Source organism: Ochotona curzoniae, unplaced genomic scaffold, assembly GCF_017591425.1.
Source record: "Ochotona curzoniae isolate NIBS_2020 unplaced genomic scaffold, NIBS_Ocur_1.0 scaffold_3835, whole genome shotgun sequence".
Taxonomy (NCBI): domain Eukaryota; kingdom Metazoa; phylum Chordata; class Mammalia; order Lagomorpha; family Ochotonidae; genus Ochotona; species Ochotona curzoniae.
In genome coordinates, this window is record NW_024467114.1 from 2145503 (window position 1) to 2168436 (window position 22934).

The 22934-nt window shown below is 49.8% G+C and overlaps 1 protein-coding gene across 1 annotated transcript in view; it reads right to left on the reverse strand.

Annotated features, from left to right (window-relative positions):
- The window catches only part of ABCA13 (ATP binding cassette subfamily A member 13), a 210510-nt gene that overhangs the window by 34721 nt on the left and 152855 nt on the right, over positions 1-22934 (reverse strand). Inside the window, 4 exon segments of the mRNA XM_040964495.1 lie at positions 11862-11971; positions 13949-14141; positions 16510-16763; positions 21233-21389. Of these exon segments, the coding sequence (XP_040820429.1) occupies positions 11862-11971; positions 13949-14141; positions 16510-16763; positions 21233-21389 (714 nt within the window).

A 22934-nucleotide genomic window follows, 5' to 3' on the forward strand; every position in this document is an offset into this window, starting at 1 on the left:
GGAAGCAATTAGTTCATTCCCCAGACACCGAGACACATAAGTCAAGTTGAGATCCCCCAACGAGGAACCTTGCTTTCCCTAATGCGTAGAATGTGCTGCTGGCGGGGGAGGTAAAAATGTCAACTTAGACTGTCTCTGCCCAAAGATGTCTAAATGCCAAAAGCAATCTAAAACCGACAGTTTCTATATTAAACCATATGGAGCCAGGATGTCAACTTCTATTCAGTGTGTGTAAGCCCCGCGGACGCCATGGAAGTCCTGCTGTCTAAGGTGCCTTCTCCCCTTGAAGCTGAGCCACCATCTCCAAGTGTGCGGCCTCCGTAGCTGTGATGCTCAGCTCCCATTTCACGGCACAGGTCACATGTGGTCATGCACCTGCTCAACAAGTCAGTCAGTGGTGAGCAGCACATACAGCAGTGGTTCCATTGCATCCTTGACCTAGTGATGTCAAAACTGCTGCGTTGTTTTGTAAGTACACTCTGATGAACATGCTGACCAGTGCACTTTCCAGAACACATCCCATTGGTAAACAACATGACACATATGCGAGTGTGTCGTCTGCTGTCTTCCTGGGCACAGTGGCAGGGTGCCGGGTGAGAACTGGAGAGGAAGGTCTCTGACAGAGGATGCCAGCATTGCAAGCAGCAACATAATGTGCTGTGCCACAATACCCTTTTGTTGTTGTTGTCTGCTTAATTGTTTGAAATGATGCCTATTTTGTTTTATTTTTTCTTACTACCGCAATCATTTAGATGCATGGATTTTCCTCTGGCCATTGTTGTCGTAGTAACTCACATTATTATTGTTATTATTATTGTTACTTCCCAGATATTCTGCAATGCCGTTTGATTTTTCTTTTTGGGGAAAGAGTTTTGTTTTGAAATTTGTAAGTGGTAAAAGGAGGATGCTGAGCTTTGATCAAGTCCCCACTGACGCTGGTAAGGAAGTCCAGACACACGTCAGAGCCCTGGCGTCTGCCCTGGGCCCGCCTCCTGGTTCCAGCTTCCTGCTGCAGGCTCACAGAGACCTGGCTCATGGTGCAGGGCAGGCCTGGACACAGACCCTGGCTCACAGTGCAGGGCAGATCCTGGGTAGAGGCCTGGACACAGACCCTGGCTCACAGTGCACGGCATCCCCCGGGTAGAGGCCTGGACACAGAGACCTCGCTCACGGTGCAGGTCAGCTCCTGGGTAGAGGCCTGGACACAGAGACCTCGCTCACGGTGCAGGTCAGCTCCTGGGTAGAGGCCTGGACACAGAGACCTGGCTCACGGTACAGGGCAGCCCCCAGGTAGAGGCCTGGACACAGAGACCTCGCTCACGGTGCAGGTCAGCTCCCAGGTGGGAGGCCTGGCTTGCAGTCCTGGCTGCCCATTCTGGTTTAGTCCTTCCTGGTTCTTTTGGCTATTTGGAGATTGAACCAGCGCACACGCATGCTCTCTTCTGGAATGTCTCTGTGTGCGCATCTACCTCTCAATTTTAGTAAAACCAATAGGATGCTTTGTTCCCTGCTTTTTTAATTTAATTGAAATAGGAATATTTTTGTGTCATATTGTTCTTTTTGGATACTCGTCCCTCTAACACATGATCAGCTTTAGTATGTGGGTCCATTTAACAAGTGAAGCTATATTGCACTCTGCTTGATATTAATTGTGAGAGCTTCCTTTTGCTTGCCTTCTTGTAACCTTTGCTTCATCTTGTATTACTCAATGTGTCTTGTAAAACGGCAGTGAATGGAGTGGTTGCCTTTTGGTTCAGTCTAGGTCTAATGCTTGGTAACGTTGAGTCTTCCTACGTACATTGATATTACACCAGCCACTCTACCCTGACCCTTGCCAGTTCCTTTTTGTATTAGACCTTCTATTTGTAATTTTCAGGAGCTCCGCTGAGCAGCCAGGTGTGAGTAGTTCCCCTCTGATCCTGAGATGGAGTAGCAGCACTGTCTGCTTCCATCCTGCTGTGATGTCTTGCATGCTGGTTGGTGGGTTCGCCAAGTGAGGAAAAGCTCCTGCAGCTGTACTGGGTTGGGAGGAACAGTGGGGGACCAACAGTACAAAAGTGCTGGGTCCTTTGGGCCCAGAGCAGCAGCCTACCGGCTAAAGTCCTCACCTTGCATACACTGGGATCCTATATGGGTGCCAGTTCTAATCCTCACTGCCCACTTCCCATCCAGCTCCCTGTTTGTGGTCTGGGAAAACAGTTGAGAACGGCCTAAAGCCTTGGGACCCTGCCCCTGTGTGGGACACCCAGAAGAGACTCCAGGATGCTGGCTTCAGATTGACTCAGTACTGGCCATTGCGGCTGCTTGGAGAGTGAACCATCAGATGGAAGATCTTTCTCTCTTTCTTCCTCTGTTCCTCCTCCTCTCTGTATATGTGCCTTTCCAATGAAAAATAAATAAATCTTTTTTTAAAAAAAGTTAAAAAGAGGCCGATAATCAGATAACCTGCATATAGATTCCTAGTGCTAACCCCATAGTACTTAGCATTTGAGGGTGTTGTAACACTTCACAGTTATTGCTCACATGAATTCTGAAACAGTGGTCACTTAAGAAAGGGAGAATCTAAGGCCAAAAACAAACAAACACACCTTGTTAAAGACTGCCCCAGTCGCATGCTGTGAAATGAAACAAGCTCTGAAAGTGCCAGCTGGAAGATGAAGAGTAAGATTCTTAAAATACTTTTTTTGTCTCGTTTATTATTTCATTGTCTGATAATCTGATATCTGCCCATGATGCAAGACTTTGAAAATAAAGGAAAAATAAAGAAGAGGAAAAAAGTAGCTCTAACCTTTTACCTAGATGAAGCCAGCGTTGACTGCCAGTGTCTTGTTATCATCATTGTAAGCATTCCATTGTAACCTGTGGAAACTCCTGCCAGACGCCAGCTTTGGTCCAGTGCAGCACAATGTGAGCTTGCTGCAGCAAAGCACCAGCTGCTGAGCACCTGACAAGAAGCAAGCCTCATCACCTGGTTCATTGCTCATTTATCTCAATGTGATGCTAAATGCCACGTGTGGCAAGTGAATACTATTTTGAATGGGTCTGAATCTACTTTTTCCTGTTATAGCAGTCTTTTTCCTTTCTTCTGTAGAAGAATTGATATTTGCAATTTTCTTGCACCATAGGATGTATGCATGAATATCCTATTTATTAAATTCAAGAAGTATGATGTCTTTAGCCTTGGGAACTAGCTCTTCAGTTAGTACAGCATACATGGCTTACCAGTGGGAGAAGTGTTAAGGAACTCATTGTCCTGTGATTTCATTTCTGCCCTGACATCTCAGAGGATGGGCACATAATCTGAGAGCTACATCGGGAGACAGTCTCCCAGGCCCACCATGGTGTCTGCCATCCATTGGTCAAAACATGATCACATGGCACACGACTGGCCTGGGAAGTTTCCTGTCATCTTCAAATGATTTTTCTCTCCTCACATTGTCTCCTGACTTAATGTTTTTATTTATTTTCAATGCATTGTTTTCTGTTTTCTACAATATTCACTTTTTTATTTAAAAGATAAAATAATTTTCGAGTCCAGAATTGTGATGCATTAAGGTTACGCTGTTGCCTGAGATGCGAATGAATCCCACCTGCTCCACTCCCAACGCAGCCCCCTACTAATGCTCCTGGGAAAGCAATGGAGGATGGTCCAGGCCTACAGAGAGAGCTCTTCCATCTTCTGAAGCACTCCCCAAAGGTCCACAACAGCTGGGCCTGGGTCAAGGCAAAGCCAGAAGCCTGGAACTCCACCTAGGCCTCCTCTGTGGGGGGCAGACACTCAAGATGCTGAGCTACCATCTGCTGCTCACACCAGCAGGTCCACACCAGCAGGAAGCTGGACCGGAAGTCAAGTAGCCCGGACTCAAACCAGGTACTCCAATGAGGGATGCAGGCACGCCGAGGAGCAATCTAACCGCTTGTTCTAAACTCCAAACTCTGTGTTTTATGAACTCCAATGACCACCTGCTTCAGATGCACCATCTTAATGTCCCCAAGCTCTGTCCTGTCTATGGATCTGTCCTCGCATGACATGACACTGTGTGTGTGTGTGTGTGTGTGTGTGTGTGTGTGTGTGTAAGACAGAGGGAGAGAGAGACGGGTGTGTGTGTGTGTTTAAGACAGAGGGAGAGAGAGACGGGTGTGTTTGTGTGTGTGTGTGTGTGTAAGACAGAGGGAGAGAGAGACGGGTGTGTGTGTGTGTGTAAGACAGAGGGAGAGAGAGACGGGTGTGTGTGTGTGTGTGTGTAAGACAGAGGGAGAGAGAGACGGGTGTGTTTGTGTGTGTGTGTGTGTGTAAGACAGAGGGAGAGAGAGACGGGTGTGTGTGTGTGTGTGTAAGACAGAGGGAGAGAGAGACGGGTGTGTGTGTGTGTGTGTGTAAGACAGAGGGAGAGAGAGATGGGTGTGTGTGTGTGTGTGTAAGACAGAGGGAGAGAGAGACGGGTGTGTGTGTGTGTGTAAGACAGAGGGAGAGAGAGACGGGTGTGTGTGTGTGTGTAAGACAGAGGGAGAGAGAGACGGGTGTGTGTGTGTGTGTGTGTAAGACAGAGGGAGAGAGAGACGGGTGTGTGTGTGTGTAAGACAGAGGGAGAGAGAGATGGGTGTGTGTGTGTGTGTGTAAGACAGAGGGAGAGAGAGACGGGTGTGTGTGTGTGTAAGACAGAGGGAGAGAGAGACGTGTGTGTGTGTGTGTGTGTGTAAGACAGAGGGAGAGAGAGACGGGTGTGTGTGTGTGTGTGTGTGTGTGTGTGTAAGACAGAGGGAGAGAGAGACGGGTGTGGGTGTGTGTGTGTATGTGTAAGACAGAGGGAGAGAGAGACGGGGTGTGTGTGTGTGTGTGTGTGTGTGTGTAAGACAGAGGGAGAGAGAGACGGGGTGTGTGTGTGTGTGTGTGTGTAAGACAGAGGGAGAGAGACGGGTGTGTGTGTGTGTGTGTAAGACAGAGGGAGAGAGAGACAGCGTGTGTGTGTGTGTGTGTGTAAGACAGAGGGAGAGAGAGACGGGTGTGTGTGTGTGTGTGTGTAAGACAGAGGGAGAGAGAGACGGGTGTGTGTGTGTGTGTGTGTAAGACAGAGGGAGAGAGAGACGGGTGTGTGTGTGTGTGTGTGTGTAAGACAGAGGGAGAGAGAGACGGGGTGTGTGTGTGTGTGTGTGTAAGACAGAGGGAGAGAGACGGGGTGTGTGTGTGTGTGTGTGTGTGTAAGACAGAGGGGGAGAGAGACGGGGTGTGTGTGTGTGTGTGTGTGTAAGACAGAGGGAGAGAGACGGGTGTGTGTGTGTGTGTGTGTGTGTAAGACAGAGGGGGAGAGAGACGGGTGTGTGTGTGTGTGTGTGTAAGACAGAGGGAGAGAGAGACGGGGTGTGTGTGTGTGTGCGTGTGTGTGTGTGTGTGTGTGTGTAAGACAGAGGGAGAGAGAGACGGGTGTGTGTGTGTGTGTGTGTGTGTGTGTGTGTAAGACAGAGGGAGAGAGAGACGGGTGTGTGTGTGTGTGTGTGTGTGTAAGACAGAGGGAGAGAGAGACGGTGTGTGTGTGTGTGTGTGTAAGACAGAGGGAGAGAGAGACGGGTGTGTGTGTGTGTGTGTGTGTGTAAGACAGAGGGAGAGAGAGACGGGGTGTGTGTGTGTGTGTGTGTGTGTAAGACAGAGGGAGAGAGAGACGGGGTGTGTGTGTGTGTGTGTAAGACAGAGGGAGAGAGAGACGGGTGTGTGTGTGTGTGTGTGTGTGTGTAAGACAGAGGGAGAGAGAGACGTGTGTGTGTGTGTGTGTGTGTGTGTGTAAGACAGAGGGAGAGAGAGACGGGTGTGTGTGTGTGTGTGTGTGTGTGTAAGACAGAGGGGGAGAGAGACGGTGTGTGTGTGTGTGTGTGTGTGTGTGTAAGACAGAGGGAGAGAGAGACGGGTGTGTGTGTGTGTGTGTGTGTAAGACAAAGGGAGAGAGAGACGGGGTGTGTGTGTGTGTGTGTGTAAGACAGAGGGAGAGAGAGACGGGGTGTGTGTGTGTGTGTGTGTGTAAGACAGAGGGAGAGAGACGGGGTGTGTGTGTGTGTGTGTGTGTGTGTGTGTGTGTGTAAGACAGAGGGAGAGAGAGACGGGTGTGTGTGTGTGTGTGTGTGTGTGTGTAAGACAGAGGGAGAGAGAGACGGGGTGTGTGTGTGTGTGTGTGTGTAAGACAGAGGGAGAGAGAGACGGGGTGTGTGTGTGTGTGTGTGTGTAAGACAGAGGGAGAGAGAGACGGGTGTGTGTGTGTGTGTGTGTAAGACAGAGGGAGAGAGACGGGGTGTGTGTGTGTGTGTGTGTGTGTGTGTGTAAGACAGAGGGAGAGAGAGACGGGGTGTGTGTGTGTGTGTGTGTGTGTGTGTGTAAGACAGAGGGAGAGAGAGACGGGGTGTGTGTGTGTGTGTGTGTAAGACAGAGGGAGAGAGAGACGGGGTGTGTGTGTGTGTGTGTGTAAGACAGAGGGAGAGAGAGACGGGTGTGTGTGTGTGTGTGTAAGACAGAGGGAGAGAGAGACGGGGTGTGTGTGTGTGTGTAAGACAGAGGGAGAGAGAGACGGGTGTGTGTGTGTGTGTGTGTGTAAGACAGAGGGAGAGAGAGACGGGTGTGTGTGTGTGTGTGTGTAAGACAGAGGGAGAGAGAGACGGGGTGTGTGTGTGTGTGTGTGTGTGTAAGAGAGAGGGAGAGAGAGACGGGGTGTGTGTGTGTGTGTAAGACAGAGGGAGAGAGAGACGGGTGTGTGTGTGTGTGTGTGTGTGTGTGTGTGTGTGTGTGTGTGTAAGACAGAGGGAGAGAGAGACGGGGTGTGTGTGTAAGACAGAGGGAGAGAGAGACGGGGTGTGTGTGTGTGTGTAAGACAGAGGGAGAGAGAGACGGGGTGTGTGTGTGTGTGTGTGTGTAAGACAGAGGGAGAGAGAGACGGGTGTGTGTGTGTGTGTGTGTGTGTGTGTGTGTGTGTGTGAGAGAGAGGGAGAGAGAGACGGGTGTGTGTGTGTGTGTGTGTGTAAGACAGAGGGAGAGAGAGACGGGGTGTGTGTGTGTGTGTGTGTGTAAGACAGAGGGAGAGAGACGGGGTGTGTGTGTGTGTGTAAGACAGAGGGAGAGAGACGGGTGTGTGTGTGTGTGTGTGTGTGTGTAAGACAGAGGGAGAGAGACAGGGTGTGTGTGTGTGTGTGTGTGTGTGTAAGACAGAGGGAGAGAGAGACGGGGTGTGTGTGTGTGTGTGTGTGTAAGACAGAGGGAGAGAGAGACGGGGTGTGTGTGTGTGTGTGTGTAAGACAGAGGGAGAGAGAGACGGGGTGTGTGTGTGTGTGTGTGTGTAAGACAGAGGGAGAGAGAGACGGGGTGTGTGTGTGTGTGTGTGTGTGTAAGACAGAGGGAGAGAGAGACGGGGTGTGTGTGTGTGTGTGTGTAAGACAGAGGGAGAGAGAGACGGGTGTGTGTGTGTGTGTGTGTGTAAGACAGAGGGAGAGAGAGACGGGGGTGTGTGTGTGTGTGTGTGTAAGACAGAGGGAGAGAGAGACGGGGTGTGTGTGTGTGTGTGTGTGTGTGTGTGTGTGTAAGACAGAGGGAGAGAGAGACGGGGTGTGTGTGTGTGTGTAAGACAGAGGGAGAGAGAGACAGGGTGTGTGTGTGTGTGTGTGTGTGTGTGTAAGACAGAGGGGGAGAGAGACGGTGTGTGTGTGTGTGTGTGTGTGTGTGTAAGACAGAGGGAGAGAGAGACGGGTGTGTGTGTGTGTGTGTGTGTAAGACAGAGGGAGAGAGAGACGGTGTGTGTGTGTGTGTGTGTGTGTGTAAGACAGAGGGAGAGAGACGGGGTGTGTGTGTGTGTGTGTGTGTGTAAGACAGAGGGAGAGAGAGACGGGTGTGTGTGTGTGTGTGTGTTTGTGTAAGACAGAGGGAGAGAGAGACAGGGGGTGTGTGTGTGTGTGTGTGTGTGTGTGTAAGACAGAGGGAGAGAGAGACGGGGTGTGTGTGTGTGTGTAAGAGAGAGAGGGGGAGGGAGTGCTCTCCTGCGTTATACTCACTGGTTCACACCCACGTGGCGTCTCATGCACCATGTGGTGTTTGGACATTGTCTTTGAACAGGGCTTTGGTTATGAAGCTGACAGGCGTGGACAGATGGGCTAGGAGACGGCCCTTCTGGAGATCTGGGGCTTTTTCAAGTGCCCAGAGATGGCATCAGCCTGGAGACAAGTTTGTTTTACTAACTTATTTTGAACTGACAAAAAGCATATAGATTTATTATGTGCAGATTATGCTTGAGGCCTGGAGCACCTTGCTGTTATAATCCTGAGTAGGTAGAGAATCGGGCCACATGCTGTTCAATGTGAGCCCGCAGCCTTACGAGAGTAGAGACTCAGAGCTCCACAAACCAAGCAGGAGCTTGCCTTTCAAACTCCCATCCTAAACAGACACCTGCACATTTTCTTGTCTCTCTAGGTCACTGGGGATTTTGGAGAAGGGGTAGGGGAAGTCATAGGGCCTACAAAATCGAATTATAAAATGATCATAGGGCCCAACGCAGTAGCCTAGCAGCTAAAGACCTCGCTTTGCATGCACCGGGATCTCACAGGGGTGCAGGTTCTAATTCTGGCGGCCCAGCTTCCCATCAAGCTCCCTGCTTGTGGCCTGGGAAAGCAGTCAAGAACAGCCCAAAGCCTTGGGACCCTGTACCCACTTGGGAGACCCAGAAGAGGCTCCTGGCTCCTGGCTTTGGATCAGTGCAGCTCTGGCCATCGTGGCCACTTTGAGAGTAAATCATTGAATGGAAGACCTTCCTCTGTCTCTCCTCCTCTCTGTATATCTGACTTTCCAATAAGAATAAAATAAATCTTTGTAAAAATGATACTAATAATAGAAATGAAGAAAATGAAACAAGCAGCATCTCAGAAGGCAGAACATGAAGAATGACAGTCGGTGTGCGGAGTTCCAGAGCCGCCATTTCCCAGCTTCCTGACAGGGAGGCGCACTCCAGCCCTACAGAGTTAAAAATCCCATTGTGCTTCTAATCTATTTAATTCCTAGAGTACCAGTGTGCAATTAACATTACAAATAATCAAGGTTAAAAATATAATTAATGCAAGTGGGGTTTAGTTATAATTAAACTAATTACACAGACACGTAGCATAATAAGGCGCTCGTAGGCCATCATGCAGATGTGAATGTATTCTCCTCTGAAGACACATTTCTGAATTTCATTTCCCAGCTATTTTACAAATAATATGATGGAATTATGAAAGACAGAATCAGTCTTTCAGGGATGAACGAAATCTTATTTTTCTATTCCTTCTTAAGCTCTTATTCTATGTATTTATAAATAAGAAATTGACAGAAAATAAAATTTCGAGAAATAATATAAGTCAGAATTATTTTTTTCACTTACAGAATAATAGCAGAAATAATATCAATTATTATGCTTGTGGGGTGAAAGTGAAGCTGGAGAACACAGCATTTTTACCGTCCTAATAATTTGGTTATTTATTTTAATCAGAAAGTTAGAAATAAAAGAACACAACTCGACTGGAATACACTGAAGGATCAGGATATTGACGACATTTAACGGTTTGAAAACTGTAAAACTATGCGAATTGCTGAATATATTTACTAGGAATTTCTGCTGCGAAAACACTGAGCCTGCAGTTGGGCCCCTGCTGTCACGAGGAGAGACAAAAGGAAGGTGTCTGAGCATCCTAAGGAAACGGCGCAGAGGCAAGCCCAGGGCCCAGTGTGGAGGCCGCAAAGCGGGACTTCACGCACCTGTCTGTACTTGAGAGGGGCAGAAGGAACAGAACGCTTAGAGAGAAGGGGCATCCGGAAGGCGACAGCAGAGAGCTCCAGCAGACTCACCTGTTACCTGGAAGGTACTGGAGGAGAAGCCAAGCCATGAGAGATTCCCATCAACACAGCTGGGTCTGGGGAATCTAACACGGGCCAGGGCTTTCTAGAGTCTTTACAGGGTCTGAATAAAATGGCAGCCTGCAGCATCATCAGAGATAAGGCAGGGGGAGGCACCCAGGCACCCACTCCTTTTCAACGTGCCTGGGTTCCAGCTCCAGTCTACATCAGGGTCAGTCTCCCTGCTAACGTGAACCCAGAGATGCAGCAGGTGGCAGCTCAGATAACGGGTCCCTGCCACCATGAGTTCTTAGCACCTATCCCCGGCTGCTGTGGACAGTGAAGGGCAATTTCTCTCCTCTTTCTCTCTCCCTCTTTCTCTGTCCCTTTCAAACTTTTAGAAAAAGAATTAAAGCAGAAAAAAGCACCTACAAATATTAAATCTCGAATGACATTGATATAATTCAACATTTAAGCATTAATTCTGTTTGTAACATCTGCTGAAACTATTCTTTTAAAAATATAACAATGAAGTCTTCAAGCAGTTCAAACAGTTCTGGAAAAGAGGACCGACCGGGCGGAGAGGCCATCAATGCAACCTATCAAAATGCATCTCAGAGCGAGAGCCCCGAGCCCCCCCTCCCCGCCCCACAACACCTCCTTCCCTCTGGCCCCACATCTCCCTCCCCCTCCCCAACACCTCCTAGCCTCCTTCCCCTCCCACACCTCCCTCCCCCTCCCCCAAATTTGCCCCCCCCCCAAGCAACCTTTCCTAGACATGGCTCTACTCAACCACACAAAGATATTTTATGGAGAAAATGTCATTTCAGAAAAAAATCAAATTATAGTTCTACTACAGTACATACACAAATATAAGTTAAACACAAAGACATAAATATTAAAAATACTTATGAAAGAAAGTATAAACTATAGCTTTATAACATCAAAAGAGAATTTCTTATCAGTCAGCAGGCAAGAAAAAAACAGAAAATGGCAAAGACTTCATCAACACTGAGGATTTTAAACGTAAGAAACTATTAAAGAGAATGTAAAAATGCAAAGCACATAAAAAGTTGGCTTTGAGCAGAATGTATAAAGTCCTACACATTCCTGCGAAGGGGCAGGAGGAAGGGCAGAACACGCAGAGGGGAAACCGAGGCAAGAAGTCTGGGAGAAACACTCAGGTCCATGGATAATCAATAACATCCAGATTTCCTTCAAGGGAATTTCATGCCCATCAGAATTGTAAAAGAAAAAGTTTGAATAAAAAACTTAATCACGATTATTGAAGAGGAATATAGAATACTTGTGAAATACTAACAATATAAATGACATAAGCAAAACACTATTTTAAATCTTGCCTGAATTTGAAAACTGGTCTTAGCTTTCCACACAAACATCACACTTCAACCCAGATAATAAATTAGATGTAAACATCTGGATGTATGTTCGTATATTTAAATCAGATTGGAAAGGCAGGCAAATATTGACGATGAATTCGAGGATGGGGAGATTCTCCCGCTGGGGCCTGCTTCATTGTGGGCACGCAGCAATAAGTATTTGTTGATTCAAAGAATTAATTAATAGATCACTGTGGTATTTCCTATAATTTTTTCAATCACATGAAAACTCAAAGGCTCATTTTCCTCCAAATGTGTTTAAGAACCATTCTAGGTCTGCAAGAAGTCTCCAGGCCCTAAGACCTCAGCAGCCGCTCACAGGATGACCTTCCAGGACACAGCCAGCGCGTGGCTGTCACTGCATCTCACAAGAACCTGCAGGGCATCCCCCAGGCCCAGAGAGGGTCAGAAGTGCTTGACCCAGCACTGCAAGCCACTGAGAGGGTGCATGGAAAAGCAGCTAGAAGCTGGCCACAGAGCTGCGACTTCGGACCATGGTCTGTGACATGGGGCCAGGTTCTGGAATACCTCCCTGCCTTGGAGTATCAGCCTGGGAAGCTCGGTGTGGGGAAGGATGCCTGCTTTGCTCTCAGGGCTCTGGACCGGGGCCACCAGCGCCTGGACCTTACCCAGTGCGGGTCCTTACGACGGCGTATCCAGAAGAGGGGCCAGCTTCTCCAGTCAGCATTTTGAACACGGTGCTCTTCCCAGCTCCGTTCACCCCTAGCAGCCCGAAGCACTGACAAGAGACGAGTTAAGAATGCCATTAGATAGGCAGGGGTCAGTGGCGTCCAAAGTATGTCCAAAGGCACACCTGCTTCTCTGCTGGCGTGGTGCTTCATGGCAGACTCACCATGCCCTCCAGGACGCACCGCTCCACAGAGGACAGACAACTTTGAAAGTCACATGGCATGTGAGGGGTGTAAAAGACCAGCTTTAATTTGTAGACAAGTAACATCATGTATAGAAATTTGAGAAAAAGAGCAGCAAATTCTAACTACTTTAAATTGTTTAGAGATAACACAAGTGACCACAGAGGGCTGGCATCGTAGCATGCTGCGTGAAGTTGCAGCCTGCAATGCCAGCATCCCTCATGCATGCCAGTCCATGCAGCCTCACTCAGCCCTGGCAGTCCCGGCCGTGCCAGTCCATGCACCCTCACTCAGCCCTGGCAGTCCCGGCCATGCCAGTCCATGCGGCCTCACTCAGCCCTGGCAGTCCCGGCCATGCCAGTCCATGCGGCCTCACTCAGCCCTGGCAGTCCCAGCCATGCCAGTCCATGTGGCCTCACTCAGACCTGGCAGTCCCGGCCATGCCAGTCCATGCGGCCTCACTCAGTCCTGGCTGCTGCCTGCTGTGCCAGTTCATACAGCCTCAATCAGCCAGCCCCTGCTGCCTCGGCCATGCCAGTTGGCACAGCCTCACTCAACCCCAGCTGCCGTGGCCATCTAAGGAGCCAACTAGCCATTGTAAGATTGATCTCTCCTTAATTCTGCCTTTAAAATAAAGAAGAAATATTTTTTAAAAAATTCAAAATAAATAGAATGACTTCTAAAAGTCCTGGAAATGGAAATAAATATGTTTATTTTAGTATAAAATAATGTTTTCAATTCATGCATTGATTTCTCATAATACACATTCTTCATGAACCATATAATATTTTTAAGTCACATCCTCCTTTCCCTGACTAGTTCTAAAGCATTGCATGCCGTGTTCTAACCCACTCCTCTCTCAGTGTGCTGAACACTGTGACCATGGCTTTTGTACGCCTTCTTTGTCCATTGAAATTCATTTATGACTCAGTCTGGGCCAACCCTAATGTTATTCAAAAGTTGGTCTTAAGGGGCTGGTGTCATGCCATGTGTTAAATTGCTACCTGAAATGGAATGCTGGTTCAAATCCTGGCTGCTCCACTACTGATCCGGCTCCGCTGTTGATCCAGCGGCATCTTGGGTCATACTGAGCCAGGGAAAGCAGTGGAGGATGTAGGTGCTTGGAGTCCTGCCGGCACATGCAGACACGGAGGGAGCTCCCGGCTTCCACCTGACTCTTGCTCAGCCATTGCAGTTGTTAGGGGAGTGAATCAACAGATGGAAGATATCTCTCTCTAGCTCTCTCTCTGACTCTATCTCACTCTCGCTCTCACTCTTTAACTCTACCTTCTAAATAAATGAGCATAAATCCATTAGAAACCAAAAGAAACAAAAACAACTGCTTTTTAGTTGTCAAGCTCAGCATTCAATCACCTTCCTACCTGGCTCCTGCCCCTAGACACACGGACCTGGCTCCTGCCCCCAGACACACGGACCTGGCTCCTGCCCCCAGACACACAGACCTGGCTCCTGCTCCCAGACACACGGACCTGGCTCCTGCCCCCAGACACACGGACCTGGCTCCTGCTCCCAGACACACGGACCTGGCTCCTGCTCCCAGACACACGGACCTGGCTCCTGCTCCCAGACACACGGACCTGGCTCCTGCCCCTAGACTCACAGATGTGGCTTCCACCTCTGTGTGTGGTTCATGGGCTCTTGTGTGCACTTTCCTCCTGGACGCTTAGAGATGATGCTCAGAGTGTACAAACTGACCGCAAATTTCAGCGGCTTCTTGGATCATTTATTGTTCTCCTCTCTCTATCTGAGTCTTTCCCCTACCTTTCACCTTCAGACCAGCAGGGCGAGGGGCACAGACACGAGTGGGAGCAGACCTGCCTTACCTCTCCCCTGGGGATGGCCACACTGATGCTGCGCACAGCGCAGGTCTTCCTGAATGGCTTCCCGTAACGCTTGCTGAGGCCGTGCAGCACCAGGATGTCCCCTTCCGTCCTCCCCTCCAACACTCTAAGCCGCTCTTGTGCAACATCTGCATCCTCAGAAGACTTGGCTGCACTGTGGAGTGCAGAGGGACCCCTGGGAGGATGAAATTGGAGTCAGTTCACACCTGGAAAATCACTGCAGCAGCCTGCAAAGGAGAGAAGGTCCACAGATCTGTTCAAAAGAGCAGTGCCACCTGTCCCTGCAGCGTCGGCTCTGCCAACAGGACCACCAGTGGCCAGCAAGCACCAGTTTCCACTCCTACTTTGAAGGAGCATGCAAGTTCCTGAAGGACACCAGAGCTGCTGTTTACTCTGATGAATAATAAACTTGTGTTAATAATAAACCCTGCACTAAGCATGGGGGAAAAAATCATGGCATATAGTGCCAACTTTTTAAACTTCTCATTTATTTTCACTTTATTTGGCAGCCAGAGAGCCACAAAGATAACTCCTCCACAAACGTCCATGACAATCAGGGCCAGGGCAAGAGGCCAGGTATGAGGACAGTGGATCCCCCGCAGTGAGGACCCTGGACCCCCGCAGGACAGCATGACCCTGAATCCCCCGCAGGACAGCAGGACCCTGGATCCCCTGCAGGACAGCACAACCCTGGATCCCCCGCAGTGAGGACCCTGGATCTCCCACAGTGAGGACAGCAGGACCCTGGATTCCCCGCAGGACAGCAGGACCCCAGCACTCCAGCCTTCATCTCCTGTTTCCTATGGGGCACTTTACCAGGAAGCTGGATGGGAAGCAGAGGAGCCGTGACTCCAACCTGGGGTCCCCACTTACCCCTCATGCCAAATGCCTGTCTCCATTAAGGCTCTGCTCGTCTAAACATTACTAGTAACCAGCATTCAACAAAACAGACTATGAAAGTACCCAAGTATTGTAGGTGTATAGCATACATTAGACTTACCAAAGGGCGGTACAGCCAACACACTGTGCAACACCTTACACAGAGCATTGGCTAAGACAGATGAATACAGATCTCATTCTCAACTATAACTGGCTCTAGATCCAAGCTGCTCACTTTTCAATCTTCTTTATGATTTTCAATCTGGTGCATTTTAACTTTCAAGTAAATTTCAATTTTAATGATTAATGATGCATATTACAGTTATGCATTGTTTAACAACAAGGATACATACACTCTGAAAGTGCGTGTCAGGCTATTTCCTCATGCACAGCACCATAGATTTTACTTACACAAACCTAGATGGTCTGTCTAAGCTACTCCACCCCAAGGACACTGTTTACACACACACACGTGTGTTGTCTATATAGATCTGAGAGCCACAGGAAGCAAAACAAGATTATCCAGAAGATGAGGCACAAGAAGGATGCCAGGTGAGGGCAGGTGGCATACCAGCACGACACAGGATGCCATGTGAGTGGCAGGTGGCGTGCCAGTATGACACAGGATGCCAGGTGAGCACCAGGTGGCGTACCAGCATGACACAGGATGCCAGGTGAATGGCAGGTGGCGTGCCAGCATGACACGGGATGCCAGGTGAGTGCCAGGTGGCGTGCCAGGTGATGGTGCCACATGAGCGGCAGGTGGCGTGCCAGTATGACCCCGGGAACCAGCTCTGTGTGCGACATCGCTTACACACAAGTATGAAAAAGACTCAAGGAGCTGGAAATCAGGGTGACTGTTACAGAGAAGACGAGCAGGCATGGGAGTGTTGGGAGTCCTTGGCTTGCCAGTCCGAGAAGGGGCCATATGAATGTGGCCAAACTCTGAAGACTCCATGAGTTTTACACTTTGGTGCCTAAATGTCATTTTCCTTTCTCAGGTTAAGGTGTCTTTTGATCCAAATAATGTCATGGACATCTGTGCAAAGCCTTCCCAAATCCCACCTGCTACTGCAGCGATGTGTGTGTGTGCTTGCACTGCTCTCTGTCCTATCTTCCTTTCCTATGGCTACCTACACACCGTGGGCTTTGTCTGACTTGAACTGTAACAAAGGTGAAATAAACCAAAGCAACAGGACCTGCCACCAGCAGCTAACAGTCTTGTCATAACATTAAATTAAATTATATTATGCTATCAACCAGATTCACCTTTGCTGTAACAAAGTACCAGGAAACTGATGATCCTCAGTAACGGAAAGGCCGTCTCCCAGACTGACACCTTGTGGTCCACAATTCCTCCTGCCGTTGGGGACTTACACAAAGCAAAATTAAAGAACTGAACTGACACCCACTGGCACCTCAGTAAAACAGCATTTCTGAGGTGGTGACGCCCAAGGCAGGAGTCTGTGCCACTCAGCATGAGCCCCTGGTACTGGTCCTGATTGCAGTGACACAAGCCCCCAGCACTGACTCCCCACAGCCCTGACACAAGCCCCCAGCACTAACCCCCAACAGCCCTGATATGAGACCCTGGCACTGACCCTGACTGCCCCAGACGAGTCTTCGGCACTGAATCCGACTGCCAACGAGTCTTCGGCACTGACCCCGACTGCTCCAGCAGGTCACGGTGCAGCACAGTCCGCAGCAGCAGCAGAACCGTGCCCTGCAAGGTCAGTGCCACGAAGATCCAGCCCAAGAAATTCATCTCAAAGGGATTCACGTAGGAATCAACACCAAAGCTGTGGGTCAGGTCAAATCTGATCTGATTATAACAGAGTTCAATCAGCCCTTGACCCAGACAGAACTGGGGGAAAATCGTAAAGGCCCACTTGAGGACTTCATAGATCTTCTGTAGGTTCTGTACAGTGAGAGAAAAAAAAGAAAAAGTTTCAATTGAAAGCCATCCCTCTGTGCATAACAGGTCACTGATGCTTGTCTGACAGCTCTGCACTCCAGAGCTACCCAAAGAGAGCCTTCTGGGAATGTAACAGCTATTCCTCCCTCTTTCTCCCTCTGGGGCATGAACATTCACTATACCCACTACTCCAATTTGGCTTCACTATGTCCAGGATGAAATGCACCACTGAGTGCTACTCACATCTGATTTAAATGATATTTAGATGAACTTTAGACTGTTGAGTTGGTGCGGGGATGAGTCTTGGGAGACTGTTGATATGGCACTAACGTATTGTGAAGGCAGATACATGCATTTGGGTGGACCAACGATGTTGTGTTCTTCTTTGATCTCCACTGTGAATCTGGCTAGTAAGATGTACATGAGGCCACCGGTGTGGGGACCCTAGGATGCAATTAGCATCCTTACAGCAAGAGGAAGAGATGCTGGAGGGCTCTCCACCCACATCTGAAGACACAAGGAGAAGGCAGCCACCTGCAGGCTACTCACAAGGTTCTCACCAAGAGCTAATTGGGAGGTCACCTGCACCAGGACAGTCACCCGCACCAGGACAGTCACCTGCTCCTGGACAGTCACCCGCTCCTGGAGGGTCACAGTCACCCACTCCTGGACAGTCACCCGCTCCTGGAGGGTCACAGTCACCCACTGCTGGACAGTCACCCGCACCAGGACAGTCACCCACACCAGGACAGTCACCCGCTCCTGGACAGTCACCCGTTCCTGGACAGTCACCTGCTCCTGGAGGGTCACAGTCACCCACTCCTGGACAGTCACCCGCTCCTGGAGGGTCACAGTCACCCACTGCTGGACAGTCACCCGCACCAAGACAGTCACCCACACCAGGACAGTCACCCGCTCCTGGACAGTCACCCGCTCCTGGACAGTCAACTGCTCCTGGACAGTCACCCGCTCCTGGACAGTCAACCACTCCTGGAGGGTCACCCGCTCCTGGACAATCACCCGCTCCTGGACTGCTGCTTGCAGACTTGTCGCTTTCATCTCACCCCACCCCCTCATCTATGATAGCTTGCTGTGGCAGCACAGCTAAGACCCACTGGGTGAAAGTTTAAATGAATCAATACTTGAAGTTGTGACTGTGAGCATTGAACTCACATGACAATGCCTACCACACTCTTACCATATAATAAACATAAAATATTTGTAGTTGTTATTAAACACAGAATTCAGCATCATTACAAGAGTGTGAATAACATAGGAAAGAGAATAGGGCAAAATTTCAGAGAGAAAACTAACATAGATTGTGCATTTAATCAAACACATCTGAAAAATCAACAGCTACTTTTATTTTATTTTTATTTTACTGCCTTAACCATCTGGTGTGCATTAATTTTATTTTACAATGAGATTAAGTTTATTATAGCACATTCATTTGTCCACTGAATGCTTCCTGTAAATTACGGTATGCTTCTGGCTTTTTGCACTTTAGCACACTTCATTCCATCCGTAACAGTACAAGGGACCCAGCAGTCACCCAGTCACCAGGGGTTGATGGAAGTGCCCAAGTCACACAGCAGCAAGGCCAGGACTTCATCCACAGCTTTTCACCACAGAACCGGCTTGTGTGAGCCCGGGGCCCAGCACAACTCCATGGAATGCAAGGAATGAGACACGCTCCAACTCAGCAACTGATCTGAAGATGAGCTATGTGTCATCATATGTATACACAACAGTGCCTGTGCTATAACACAATATTAAGGAATCAACTGGTAGAACTGTCAGTCATGTATTTTATACTAGCATTCAGTTCTTCCCACACTGAGAGCTTGACTTGACTGGGATAAACGCAGCCTTAAATAATGCGGCTTGGGGGACAACAGGAATTCAATGGTCATTTTAAGGGCAGTTACTATTCTAATACAGTTTGCTGCTTTTTGCATATAGACATGGGAAAGTACAAAATTCCACTTAATTCCCCCACAGCTTTTACTCAGCCACCTGCCACTAGTCATAATTATCATCTGGCCCAAAGGGATTTATTTACCCCACTTTTTCAAAACTGCATGCCTGGATCGATGAATCTACCAATGGAAGTAGTTTCTATTACCGGTGATAGCACAAAAATAGCAGAATAATGGGTTTTTAACTCTATTATTAGGGAAATGGCATACTAATAGTGATGACTTTATACAAGATACTTCAGAAGAATCTTGAAAAAATGAAATTTAAAGTTGGTTTTGAAATAAAGTCATGGAGGGAAGGCCAGCATCATAGTGAGCCAGGTGGAGCAGTGGTGGGCTGCCTTGCTATCCCATACTGCAACACTGCTTTAAGTACCAACTGCTCTGATTCCAGTCTAGCTCCCTGCCAGTGTGTCTGGGAGGGCAGCAGAGGACGGTCTCTCCCAGCTGATACAGGTGGGCAGGTGGGTGCCAATCACCTGGAGGTGTGTCTGCAGGCAGGCAGGCAGGCAGGGGGGTGCCCATCACCCGGAGGTGTGTCTGCAGGCAGGCAGGCAGGGGGGTGCCTATCACCCGGAGGTGTGTCTGCAGGCAGGCAGGGGGTGCCCATCACCCGGAGGTGCGTCTGCAGGCAGGCAGGGGTGCCCATCACCCGGAGGTGTGTCTACAGGCAGGCAGGCAGGGGGTGCCCATCACCCGGAGGTGTGTCTGCAGGCAGGCAGGGGGGTGCCTATCACCCGGAGGTGTGTCTGCAGGCAGGCAGGGGGTGCCCATCACCTGGAGGTGTGTCTACAGGCAGGCAGGCAGGGGGGTGCCCATCACCCAGAGGTGTGTCTGCAGGCAGGCAGGGGGGTGCCCATCACCCGGAGGTGTGTCTACAGGCAGGCAGGCAGGGGGTGCCCATCACCCAGAGGTGTGTCTACAGGCAGGCAGGCAGGGGGGTGCCCATCACCCGGAGGTGCGTCTGCAGGCAGGCAGGGGGGTGCCCATCACCCGGAGGTGTGTCTGCAGGCAGGCAGGGGGGTGCCCATCACCCGGAGGTGTGTCTGCAGGGAGCACCACTGTTCATGAGTGCAGGAGCCCAGGTCTTTTCTCTGTCCACTCTTGGCGTGTCGCGATGGGAAGGTTCCTGGCTCCCTTCCCTTCGGGGACCATGAGCCTCCCTCCTTCCCCTTTCGGAGCTGCATCGCTCCTTGTGAGCAGACCTCACGTGGAGATTGTTCCCCTGCCAACACAGCTGACCCCCACTGGCCCCCAGGGAGGGAAGCCATCACTGGCTCTGCTCCTTTCTACATTCTCTCCAGGCAAAAGCCAATTAACTGCTCTTCAGACCTTGTATCAAAGCCAGGGCATATTAATCGGCCTCAATGTCAAAACAGATCTGTAAACTCCCTGAAATAGACTGTTCATTGACCTCGTAATGGATGCTTACACTTCAGTGCCTCTGCACAGACCTGCGGCACGAAGCTCAGGGATTGGCCTGGCCATCCTGAGGCCTGCTGTGCCCCTCAGGTCCTGGACTCACAGGGACTGCGCTGAGCTGCACGTCCACACTCTCCCCAGGTGACCTTCAACACCTTCTGGGGAAGAGGAGCCACAGGAACCATGGGGCATTGCACGAGAATAGAGCAGTCAGTGGTGGCAGTGGGAACGGAGAATGAAAAGGACCAACATGGAGGAGCAAGGGAAGGTGTGAAGTCTCAGGTCTAATTTGCAGGTTTCACAGGGAGAGCAGGCTGAAAGACAGGTTTAGGCAGAGGCCACAACCCACTGACATCAGCCTCCCTGTGAGGAAGGCAAGCAGCAGGGCACATATGAGACATGTTAGCAGCCATGGAAGAGACCAAAAGGGGACTGGGCAACAGGAATAGCCTCCTGGAGAAGCATCTCCCTCACCAGAGGAATGCTCCCAACTGGGGCCACTGTTCACTCCAACACTCGGAAAGTGCCCTGGTATTCCTCCAACACTGCACGCAGATAATAGCAAAGCCAAACTAGTTCCAGGGATCACAGAGAAGGGGGCAGAATGTCCAGGTCCCCTGCAACAACACACCTTGTCCACGGCCTGCGGCTGCTGCTCGGCTCTTTCTGCACCTGTAGTTGTGTTCCCTCATTCTGCCACCTGCCCTCAGTTAATCACCAGCAGACCCTCTGAGGAGCCATGGGGGCTCACCAGCAGACCCTTTAAGGGTCACCAGCAGACCGTCTGAGGGTCACTGGCAGACCCTCTAAGGGTCACCGGCAGACCATCTGAGGGTCACCAGCAGACCCTCTAAGGGTCACCAGCAGACCGTCTGAGCAGCCGTGGCGGTGTGCTGTGCCCTCACAGTGGAGCCATGGAAGCTGTACATGTGCCGTGACTCATTAGGATCAATTTCTCCTTCTGGAATCCACAAACAGCAGATTCTACCAAACACCAGCTGGAAAAGCAACCGAACCATCAAACACACACACTCTCACGTCTCTGGAGGGGGTACAGGGCGGTTGACCAACCTGGGCTTTGGACACGATGGCCAGCAGCCGGGGCATAGTGGTCATGAGCATGGTACACAGGCCAAAGATGAAATTCAGTGAGATGTAGGAGATGAGGGCCACGTCCGCACTAGAGAAGATGCTGGACACGAGGTACATCCACGGGAGCGTGGCGTATCTGAAACGCAGAGGGAGAGATCCAGCCGGTGAGCCTGTGAGCCGGACACTGTGGCTCACCCAGCGGCCAGGAGCACACCGGACGCAGCACACCACGGGCTTCTGAGGCAGGGCGCTCTTCCCTGGGGGCTCCCTGGGGCTCCCCGGGGCTCCGCAGGAGCAGGACCCATCCGAAGGCTCCTGGATCACTGCAGAGGTGCTTCAGACAAACTCTGTCTCACTTCGGTGTCAAACCACAGCTAGCAGCGACACAACACTGCCGCTTCATCGGTCTGTGCTTTGCAGTTCCTTATACAGGTGGAAGGGACACCTCTTGCCTTGATAACCATTCACAGCCCTTGTCTATTTTCCTCTGAAGGACATTTGCTCTCTTTAACTCTTCCAGTCTTTAGTTAATGGAGTAGTAAGCCTTTGACCGGAATATGAATGAAAAACATGTTATCTCCAAAATTAATACAGAAGTGGGAGGCAGCGGGAAGGTGGGCAGAATCTCTCTATTCTCAGGACTGTATCCAGGAACTACCTGAATGTGTTCTCTGTGTAATATCATATTAACATGAGAACTGTGTAATAAATACCATATTAACATGAGAACTGTGTTGTAGCAGCTTAACATGACAACTGCATCATAGCAGCTAGGAGATATTTTTTTTAATGAGTTTCTTTTCGAGCATTTTTTTTTGAAATCCATGTATAGCTATTTTATGATACGTGTTTTCTACATATTTATAAATTTTCCTGAATCAAAAAAGTTCCAAATTCCACTTTTCCATGATCATTCTGAAGTGTGCTGGCGTGAAGGCAGGAGCACGGGTCAGGCTGGCACGGGCCTGGGCAGTCACCATTGCCTCTCCCTGGCTCTGCCCTGAGACAGTGCTCCTTTGCCAGTCTCCCACCACAGGCCAGGAACAGGCTGTGCATCCAGGGCAGCTGATGGGACAGCACAGCCTGGGGGCAGCAGAGTCCCGTGGCCCTTCCTGCCCACGGTCCCTTGTGGTGGGCATGGAGTGGTCTTCTGAGCCCACGGTCCTCACTCGACAGCACAGCAGGGTTAGATCATTTCAGTAATTGTGTGGACCCAGCCATTCCCTGAGCCCTAACCGAGCACTGTCCCACACTGCCACCAGGGCCTTCCTGCCTCCTTAGCAAGCCTCCTTCCCAAGGCTGCTGTTCAGCCAGCTCCCTCACTGTCAGTTTAGTGCTGCATTTTCAGCAGTTACCTTAAAATGCGTGGCTAACATGAACTTATTAGCAAGTCCAGTTCCTCCACAGCATTTTTATTGATTTCAGAGGGATTAAACTGATTTACATGGCATGAAGTTCTTGTGTGTGAAAACAATGATGGTCTTAAATAATCCCCACTGTTTTCCTGTAATGCAGTGCTGTATCATTTTAATGACTTATCATTACCTGGAGATTGGTATGTACTCCCAACCACTCTGGAATTGATGGGGACAGCTTGTTCCTTTGAAAACTGACCCCGTTCCCAAGAGGTGAGAATTTCCCAAGGCACCATGCAGGATTCTGGAACCACACTGCCACTAGC